Here is an 11155-nt window from a genome sequence, read left to right as displayed (position 1 = left end):
GGCGCGATAGTGAAAACGCGGCTATTATCCTTAGACGCTGGCTAGATATTGAATTTTGATCACCTGACATCACAACCTAAAACTAACCTAATATTAACGTCTTATGACGTTGTGTGCTTGCTGGGCAATAACTCAATGCACTACAGAATTTTACGTTTACACACATTCACAAACTACAACGCATCAGTTTTTACCAGCGTAATACTCACTACTCTTGAGTACTTTTGAAAGGGCTACTTTTTACTCATACTTTGAGTAATATTCACAACATATAATTTTACTCTACTTGCACTTCATTTTTAGGCAAGTAATGGTACTTGAGTAGGATTTTTCAGTATCTTTCCACCACTGATGGAAACACAACTAGCTGACTTCTGTAGTAGTTTTTGTTCCAGCTATGGATGTCAACGGCTGCTTTTTTTCTTCAGAATGTCTTGTTTTGTGTTCAAAGGTTTGGCATTACTTCAGGGTGAGCAAATAAATATTTAGCTTTGTGTGAACTATCCCTTGAATGAAACGCTACAGTCCTGATGGTGGCGCTACTGCCGCGCATTTCTATCAACCGCAAGACACTGAAGCACAAAACAGGAAGCGGGAAGCAGCTGATAAACAGAAGACTTGAAGTTGTGTGACATCCGAGAGAGAACAGTGCTGCCGACAGGGAAACATTTACATGTCACATAGTAATAATTAATAACACACAGTTATATGAAATGAAGGGCGCGCTGGAGCTACAGCACAGGGTGAGCGCGCACCCGGACTCGCGCTGTTGGTACGTCGCGTGGAATCCCGCGGGCACGACGCTCGCGACCTGCGGCGGAGACCGTGCGATAAGAATATGGGGCAAAGAAGGTAAAACATAGCAAAATACATGTGTACAGCACACGTTTAAATCTATTTATTTAACCCTTCTGTTGTATTAGAATTATGTATACACGGTTCGCCCTTCACTAAACCCAAAACTGGTTTTATATTTAGACATTCGGACTTTCTCCTTAACTTAATAATATAAAGCTAATGATTATCAAAGTAAATCATTGTTTACAGTTAGATAAATAGTGTTAATGTTGTTTTTAAGCCATACTTGCATGTGATTTCAGACCGAATATACAAAGTACCATGATAAACATTATAGGAAGCATGTCACAAGTTGTCACTTAATGAATGGACGAATATAAAACCCAACTCTAACGTTATCTTAATTAAAATAAATCAGCTACATTTTATTTCAATCCTCAGATCTATTTTGCACAAAGAAACCATCTCATCTTCATCACAAACTCTGAATGTCTAGGTTTCCCTCAGGTTTCATTGTGGAGTATTTCACCAATGTTTAACTTAATCAGAGGCCATAGGTTTTGACTGAAGTACAGGCTTTATTTTCTAATGCTATTGTGTGTGAGTATTGTTTTTGTAGTGTAAAAATGGTTTTATAGTTGGTGTCAAAATTGAGCACAAGGACAACCGTTGTACCCTAATGTGTGAGCAATTCCAGCATTTTGGATGTGACAATTATTAGTTAAGCATAATTGCGCAGAGAAAGTATATGTAAACATATTAAAACATATTTATATTTTCTAAAACAACTACAGAGTTATGGGGTCAGAAAAATATTTGCCGGTATAAGATACTGGCGGTATGATAACCTTGGTTTCACGGTATTGTAATTACTGCTCTAAAAGTTATTTTTAAATGCCTGGGTAAAAAAACAACAAAATTTTCCTCCTTTGAATACAATATATTTTATTTTTTGAAAGATTTATAATATTTTGGAGCAGTAAACATGTCAGGCTAAATAATTGAAATTAATTATTGACTTCTGCTGTCTTCATTTGTTTCAAAAACACAGATTTCTTTACAATTTATACGGCATCTTTGGATATCTTTTCTGCTGGAGATGCTGTTGTCCTAAAAAACAAACAAAAAAGTAAATAAAAAATCGTGCACATACCTTAGGAACGGTATCTGCCGATCTGATGCAGTTAGGGAGTTCATTCCACCAACTGGGCAGATTGAATGCGAGAGTTCGGGAAAGTGATTTCTTCCCTCTTTGGGACGGAACCACAAGGCGACGTTCATTCATTGAACGCAAGTTTCTGGAGGGCACATAGATCTGCAGAAGTGAGAGCAGATGAGAAGGAGCAAAGCCAGAAGTCGCTTTGTAAGCAAACATCAGCTTTGAATTTGATGCGAGCAGCAACTGGCAGCCAGTGCAAACGGATGAGTAGCGGAGTGACGTGTTCTTTCAGGTTCATTAAAGACCACTCGTGCTGCTGCGTTCTGAAGCAGCTGAAGAGGTTTGATAGAGTTAGCTGGAAGCCATATATAAAATATATATAAAACAATTTTTTTAAATACTTTTATTGTTTCAGAAAAATGTGATACATAATGTATTAGTAACCAAATACCAATCAAAGAACACCCAACCCCATCCCGACAGAGACATAATATATATATATATATATATATATATATATATATATATATATATATATATATGTTACACATACAGTACATGCAAAAAATATTAATTAATAAATGAATAAAAGTAAAATAAACTAAAATAAGATAAAATAATAATAATAAAAAGGGCAATTTTGAAAAAAAAAGACATTAAGACAATGACAGTTCAACACACATACATTCCAATGAAAGTGAAAAAGATATTAAAGTTAGTCATAACAAACACAGTGCACATTAACACAGTCACATTGTTTGTGATTACTAAACGTTCAGGCCATTCTTACTTAAAAAATAAAGAAAGAAGTCCCAAATCTTGTAAAATATGTGCATTTTTTGTTTGACTGAGTAAGTCAGTCTTTGCATTGCTATACAAGAAGACATTTCCTCAATCCAGAGTGACAAAGATGGACCATGAATACTTCTCCAGTGAATGGCAGTCAGGCATTTCGTATGCAATAGACACAGATTTTAAAACTTCTGTTCATATGACTTCAGCGATAAGGCAGGTGGGAAAAGACCAAGAACACAGATTTAGGGCAAACAGGGATTTCTTTAACAATAGTTTTAGAGATTACATCTATTAGGTATTTCCAAAAGGATTGCAAGTGCTCGCATTGCCAAACACAATGGAATAGTGTACTCTTGTAAGTCAAACATAAAACACAAAACAATTTTGATAATATTAATTTTTATTATATTTAAAATTTGTAAAAGCTTATTGAGAGGGAAAACTTATAGATTTAAAGGAAAAGTAAATATTTCAAATGCAATTAGATAATTATTTTGGGGTCTCACTGTGTTTTTAATGTATTTGCTGTTCTGTTTTTGACAATTTTTTTACATTTTGCTCCATCATGATAACAAAATATTAATACAATTTTAAATAATATAAAATATGAACCCTTTACAGGGCACTCATTGAAATACTCATTGGAAAATCCTTGGTGTTACTGGTGGTAATTACAAGACTTTTGAAGTTTTAGGACTTTTATATAGTCTCTTTAAAACATTAATAGCATCCAGAAAAATAGAAAAAAAGCATTATTGCATTTTCAGCCTCTCGTTTGTTTTCATTCTCAGGGGACAGTTGGGAATGTAAGTGTGTCCTTTCTGATGGACACCAGCGCACAGTCAGAAAAGTAGCCTGGTCTCCCTGTGGGAAATACCTGGCTTCAGCCAGCTTTGATGCCACGACATGCATCTGGAAGAAGACGGATGAGGATTTTGAGGTGTGTGCTTGTATAAGCCTGATTTTTTTTCATTCTTTCAATTTTCTTTTTTTATTGCAGTATAACACAAGTGCAATAAGGAAAAAAATCTAATAAACATATCCACCAGAATGTACAATAATAGCACAAATTATTAAAAATAAATAAATAAATATAAATAAAAACAAAAACATTACAGCAAAAATAAACAAAAAAATCCAACAAAACTGAAAAAAAAAACTTTCATCAGTGTAAATTTTTTCAATAAACTGCAGTCTCCTTCCTGAATTAGATTTTATTTATCGTAAAGATCTACAGTATTACCAAAATTCCCTTTGGAAAACCAAAAACAATGGTTTTGTTGTAAGGCACTTGCATTGGATATAAAAATTTCTCCCAAATAAAATATTTTAAAAAAATAATGTAATATGTCATCGACCTCTAATAAATCAAAAATATCAAATATATATTATAAAAATAATAATATAACAAAAATATGAAATAGACATATTTAGAAAATTGGGAAGGCGGCTCCAGGGGTCTCATGTATCAAGGCTGCGTACACACAAAAACTTTGCGTACGGCAGGTTTTACGCTCGCGTTTGGATTTATTAACGATGAAATTAACGTGAGAATGTGCGTCGGTCCACGCCTACTTCATGCCTGGCGGACGCACATTTCTTGTGCGTGTCTGTTTTAATTCCATGGGAGACTCCTAGAGGCAGTAGTGTTAAATTGCACACCACGTCTTTGAGCCGTGTAATGGCAGCTGTATGAGAAGGGTTCATCCGCATGTCTAGCAGGTTTATAAGGTTTCCATACCATGCAGTTAACCAGCCAAACATTAAAGCGCAATTTGCAGCGGTCGCCTGTTTGCCCAATGTAATCGGAGCGATATACTGCACGCACATTGCTATAATGGTGCCATCTGAAGACGAATTTGTATACGTGAATCCGAAACATTTCCATTCAATAAATGTGCAAATAATATATGATGCACAAACTTATTAATGATTCTTACTTGTCTTCCTCGTGATGAAGAGTAGCCAAAATCAGATATGTAGCGGGGGAAAAAAAGAAGAACGTCTTCATCAGATGTGGGATTTGAACCAAGTTCATGCTTAAACGTGTCAAAACATGTTGCCATGCGTTTTACGAGCTACGCCACTCACGCAGTTAAAGAATCTACAACATTTTACACCTTTACATCATTCAGACCCAACTGTGTTAACCGCATCAGCTAAACTCTCCCACTCTAATTTTTTTCTTTTGTTATTAATTCCGGAGGACAAACTTGCAAATAACACCGTTTTTCCCCGGTCTAGCTCTGAAAGCAGCACCTCCAATTCGCATTCTGTTCAAAGTTTCTCTTCTTGCTTGCTTTTGCCATTACTTTTTTATTGGGTTTTGCCAAAGTATAGTAATAAGCATATTCATACGGGGGAGGAGGCAGGGAGGGGTTTTGCGCTCGTGCACATGCGCTCAGTTTCACGTTCATTCTGATGTACAAGGAGAATATGGGTGTGATTCGGTGTATGCAGTAAAAATTTCAGATGTATGAAACGCTGCGTCCAGTCGGTTTTAGACCATGCACCACAGCGCAAAGCGGATTTTTCCGCCCTTAAAATAGCAAAAGTGGATTCTGACACGCCCAGAATTAGGGGTGTCAAAATTAATTGTTTCTTCGGTGCACCGCGATGCAGATGCAGACAATTCGGTATCGGTTCAGTAATAATCATAACCGGTTATTATGTACTGACGTCATTTATCTCCTATGCGCTCTGTCGCGAGGGAGGTGAGCGCGAGTTTTTACAAACCTCAGCGCGGTTCAGTTGGTTTTGTTTTCGATATTCCTGACACACATTCAAGTATAGACGGCAATAACTCAAAAACCGCTTACCCTAAAAAGATCTAAAGTGTGTTTCCTACAAAAAGACAAAGCTGGTTATGTTTCACAGCTGTTTTTCTTTTTTTCGCTCAACATTACGAGCACTGCTCCGCTTAAGCCCTCGCAATATGTGTTTAGCCGGGAGAGCTCGTGCTGAGTAAGGGACCGTCGGAAAAGTGCTTCTTTTTTTTGTTTTTCTGCTCCGCTCAGCGTGAGCCCTCCCTGTTGTGAAGGCTTAAGTGTGTGTGTGTGTGTGTATGTGTGTGTGTGTTTGTTTCTTTGGTGCTGTCTATGTTTGTGTATGTGTTTGAATGACAGACAGTGTGGTGCTGTGTGTCTGTGTGTTTATACAGACAGCTTGTTATAGCCTCCCCCCTAAAATATAACACTGTATATGGAAAGCATCGTCAATGCACCGTGATGCACCGAGATATCGAATTGAACCGAATCGAAGGCATGATAATCGTAACCGAACCGTGAGACCAGTATAGGTTCACACCTCTACCCTGAATGCTTTTGCGCCCTGCGCTTTGCACTTTGCGCATGGATCATCAAAATAGAGCCCTAAAAGGCTAATTTTAGACTCTTAAAAAATCCAGAAAGTTGATCTGACATGTTTGTTATGTGTGTTTCCAGTGCCTGACGGTGTTAGAAGGTCATGAGAATGAGGTGAAATGTGTAGCTTGGGCTCCATCTGGAAGCTTACTGGCCACCTGCAGCAGAGACAAAAGCGTTTGGATTTGGGAAGGTACCTCAGAAATATGGAGAATACAGTGTCTTTCTGTAACACAAATACAAACCTTTATTAATTTTAAGTCTCACTGTGCTGATAAATGGTTCATAATGCGACTAGAAACAGTTCTTATTAAAGCTCCAGTGAAATTAAAGATTTTTTTATACATGGTAGTTTTAGTATGTTAGTTTTAAGGATATCTATAAGCTAGTGTGCTCCAAAACAGTGACAATATTTGTTTATGATGAATAAACACTGGTTTTGCCTATAATGTTTCATCTTAAAAGATTTTACCAGGATGATTTATCTGTGTTAAATGCTTCATTTTCCTTGTAGTGGATGAGGAGGACGAATACGAGTGTTTAAGTGTTGTGAATTCACACACGCAGGACGTAAAACATGTCGTCTGGCACCCGACGCAGGAGGTATAATATTCACACTCTTGATCAACATTATTCAATTCACCTTTATTTGTACAGCGCTTTTAATATGTAGATTTGGTCAAAGCAGCCTCACATAGAAGATTATAGTGAATTGAAACCGTGTAGTTTTAGTTTTCAATGTTAAAGTTCAGTTTAGCTCAGTTCAGTGTGGTTTAATTATCACTACTGAGAATCCAAACAGTGAAAAGCAAATCCATCAGTGCGCAGCTCTACAGATACCATGCAAGCTAGTGGCGACAGCAGCGAGGAAAAAAATTCACCAATTGTCAACACTGACCTGTGTTTTTTCTGATACTTTTGCAGCTTCTCGCATCAGCCAGTTACGACAACAAGATCTGTATTTATAAAGAGGAAGATGATGACTGGGAATGCAGAGCCACGCTAGAAGGACATGAATCCACTGTCTGGAGTTTGACCTTTGACCCTGAGGGACGGAGATTGGCTTCTTGTAGCGACGATCGAACCGTAAAGATCTGGAAAGAGTCGACAACTGGAGATGGTGAGGAGTTTTAGATACAGTTTTGCATAGTTAATCTTAAAGTCTCCGTGAAATCAAATCTAACCGTATTGATTTTGTTAGCTCACTTTGCTAGTTTTGTATAAATTCATTTGTGCATGTCATTAAAAAAAAAAAGTTTGCCCTTCTAATCTAAATTTAAAATCTGAAAATTCCCTTCCTGTTTGTTTTCGGTTAAATTCTTAGATTAGGCCTGTCTGAGGTTTTGGGTGTGGCTAACATACTTAACCACGCCCCTCCAGCTGTCAGTTTTGACAACAAACTGAATTGGTGAGGAGGATGAGTCTGTTGTAATAACTGTCTCCAAACCCTTTCCCCATCTTTCTTGTAATGTAATGTGTATTTATATAGCGCATTTATTGTGTATGGCCTACATCCAAAGCGCTTCACAATCATGAGGCGGGGGGGGGTCTCTCCACACCACCACCAGTGTGCAGCATTCACTTGGATGATGCGACGGCAGCCACAGGACAACAGCGCCAGTGCGCTCACTACACACCAGCTATTGGAGAAGCGGAGAGACAGTGATACAGCCAATTCAGTGGAAAGGGAAGATTGGGAGGCCATGATTGTAAGGGCAGATAGAGGGACTTTGGCCCGGACACCAGGGTTACACCCCTACTCTTTACGAGACGTGCCATGGGATTTTTAATGACCAAAGAGAGTCAGGGCCTCGGTTTAACGTCTCATCCGAAAGACGGCTCTCTGAATGAAATGCCGACTTCACTACATCCAATCAGCTCTCAGAAGAAAAACAAGCCACGCCCACTGATTTCTTATTTAATATTTCGTTTAGCCGCCTTTCCACTGCACACGACATTTGGACACGACTGTCAGAATACGCCCCCTTGTGGCAGTCGCACAGTATTTTCAGTGTTGTCATGCACCATTGGGAGAGGAGCTGTTCTGGCAGTGTCCGAAATAAAGGAGCGTGAAAGCAAGAACCTTTATTCTCTGTGCATTTACATGGTTTAATGAAGGAATGAATACTAGAAACTCAAAGACCGCTACAAATATTGGAGGGAATGTGGAGACAACATTAAAAAATTTATTTTTATTACTTTCTTACTTGCGTTTATGAACAGTTTTTTTTTTAATAGACTTTTTATGATTCAAAAAATAACCAAATAAAGTCCTGTTTCTCTTCTCGCGCGCTCTGACCAGCTTGTACAACACTGGAATACATCACATCCGGTCAGCCGGTCGCATCCGGTCAAGTCGACAATATAAATCTAAGAATTCTGCTTTTATGTTTCTGTTAGGTTCTTCGGATGAGTCCTGGAAGTGTATATGCACCTTGTCTGGATTCCATGGGAGAACAATATATGATATTGCATGGTAAGATGTGCAGTATATATAGGAGCAGAAATGGCTACAGGGTTTCTGTGGTTATCGAATTTGTATATACTGAATAATTAGCCGTCCTATATATATATTTTTTTTTCTAAATTTGTGTTTAATGGAAGGAATTAGTAAAAAAAAAAAAAAAAAAAATATATATATATATATATATATATATATATATATATATATATATATATATATATATATATATATATACACACACCGTAAATACACCTAAATTGTCAAAACAAACTTTTTATTTTGGATGTGATTAATTTTTCCCGAGCACTAATTGTTTTACTTTGTGGTTCTCCCGATTTCAGGTGTCGTCTGACCGGTGCTTTAGCCACCGCATGTGGTGATGATGGAGTGCGTGTGTTCAGTGAAGACCCCACTGCTGACCCAGAGCAGCCCATCTTCGCCCTGTCAGCCCACGTGCCCAAAGCCCACAATCAGGACGTCAACTGCGTGTCCTGGAACCCGAAAGAAGCAGGACTTCTGGCCACATGCAGCGACAATGGAGAGTTCGCCATCTGGAAATACAACTCTGCCTGAGCCGGTGAATGACGCTCAAGTAGACCGAAAGCACTGAATCAGTGGTAGTTCACCCAAAAATGTGAGGTCTGTAATTTACTCACCCTTTACTTGGTCTTTATTCTCTTTCGTCTGTTGAACACAAAAGCAGATATTTTGATGAAAGCTTACAAAAACTGTAGCCCTTGACAACCATAATAGGAAAAACATATACTATGGAAGTCAATGGTTACAGGTTTTCAGCATTCTTCAAAATATCTTCTTTTGTGTTTAACGGAAGAAAGAATCTCAAACAGGTTTGGAATAAGTAAATGATGGCAGAATGCTAATTTTTGGGTGAACTTCCCCTGTAAACTGGTCATAATGTGGAACAATAGCTGTTTTATTCTCACTTTGAGTACTGCAATTGTGCGTTGATGACAGCACTGGTCAAAAAGACAATACACTTTTTATTAAAATCGAATTTATCTGTTAGACTTTTTGATGGGTCACAATTTCTTAACCATATTGATATACTTCAGTTTTGTCTGTAGCTTAAAATGCCTTCAGGGCTTTACTTAAATAAAGCCTGCTAAAGATCAAAAGCAGCTCCTTTTTCAAGTGAATTATCATTTTTAATGCTGTATATTTTGCTGACTTATGTACTTACATTGTCCCAAATGTTTTAAAGAATGTTCAAATCCAGAAAAATTATCAATTTTAACTAGTAAGACTGAGTGTGTGTGTTATGGCGAGTTCAGACTGCATGATTTTAGTTGCCGAAAAATGCCTGAAATCGCAGGTAAATCGGTGCTCTTTCACATGAGTGACAATCACACAGTGTGAACTATCAAGGGCGCAATATGAGAGAATTGCCGATGAGTCATCCGTGAGATATTTGGCATGCTTAATATCTGGCGCTGTCGGTAATTCAAATCATGCCGTGGGAAATGTGTTCTGATTGAAAATAACATTGGCGATCACCTTCAGCCAATGAGAGAGCAGCATCCACTAGTATGGGTAACCGCAGAGAGATTAAAGAGGTTTCAGAATAGCTGATCTGAGTTGGGTCAATCAACTTTGAGTAGATCAACTCAGAGTTAAGGCTGATTTATACTTCTGCGTCAAACACCGGCGTATGCTACGGCGCTGACGCATAGCCCTTCGCCGTGGACGTCGCCGTCACTGACGTGCACCTCTCAAAAAATGTAACTACACGTCGCAACAACGCGTAGCGCAAGCTCTGTGATTGGTCGGCTTGGTATCGCTGATGAGTCGACCGAGAGCCGTGTGAATGGCGCGAACCCAATGTAGCGATTGTTTACAAGTGTGGAGTCCCGTGAAGGAGCTCCAGATGGAAAGTTTTGTTTTGTGTTTACCTCATAGTTAAAGTTTCTGCACGTCCGCCAGTTCCTGCCTCAAAATGAGCGAGTTTGAACCACTTGTACATCCCGGAAGTGTTCAGGAAAAGCAAAACAACAGCGAAGAAACTCGACACAGAGGAACACTTACACCTCACTGCCCACTAGCGTTTCGGAAGTGTTAATGCAGACCAACAGAGACAGCGCACAGAAGTATAAATGCACAGCCACGCGCGTTGCATGCGCCGTGGGTTACGCCGGTCACTTGACGCAGAAGTATAAATCAGGCTTTAAGCGTGCGCACAGCAACTATATAAAAGCATTATCAATGCAGCGCAGATATTATGAGTGACCATGGCACATCTGAAAAACGTTCAGCATTTCTTTCTCCAGCTGAACTTAATGTGCTCATGCAAATTTAGAGCAAATATGAGCATATATTTTAAAAAGCAACACCACTGCATCAGTGAAAAAGAGACAGTTAGCATTGGAAAACAGGCTAGCTACTCAAGTTAATGCGTAAGATTACATTTAAAGTACTTAAATATTTATAATAAAATAAGTAATGTAATGCGTGACGTTTATTAACTTTTCACATGAAATAGTGGGAAATTGGACGTAATTTTGAAGTTATTTCAGATGTAATTGCATAAAATAGACTACTGCATAGTTTCTACAACAAATT

General features: G+C 38.3%; 1 protein-coding gene across 1 annotated transcript; it reads left to right on the top strand.

Moving 5' to 3' along the window:
• The first annotated feature begins 604 nt into the window (after window positions 1–604).
• On the top strand, window positions 605–9840 carry ciao1 (cytosolic iron-sulfur assembly component 1). Its single transcript, NM_200147.2, is given in 7 exon segments — window positions 605–852; window positions 3544–3692; window positions 6196–6307; window positions 6629–6717; window positions 7039–7234; window positions 8515–8590; window positions 8920–9840. Coding segments are annotated over 7 exon segments (993 nt in total). The 5' UTR covers window positions 605–713; the 3' UTR covers window positions 9152–9840.
• The last annotated feature ends 1315 nt before the right edge of the window (window positions 9841–11155 follow it).

The sequence above is a fragment of the Danio rerio genome, chromosome 8 (assembly GCF_049306965.1).
Source record: "Danio rerio strain Tuebingen ecotype United States chromosome 8, GRCz12tu, whole genome shotgun sequence".
Lineage (NCBI taxonomy): Eukaryota > Metazoa > Chordata > Actinopteri > Cypriniformes > Danionidae > Danio > Danio rerio.
Note: the sequence above shows the minus strand (reverse complement) of the source record. Positions and strands in the feature narration are given on the sequence as shown.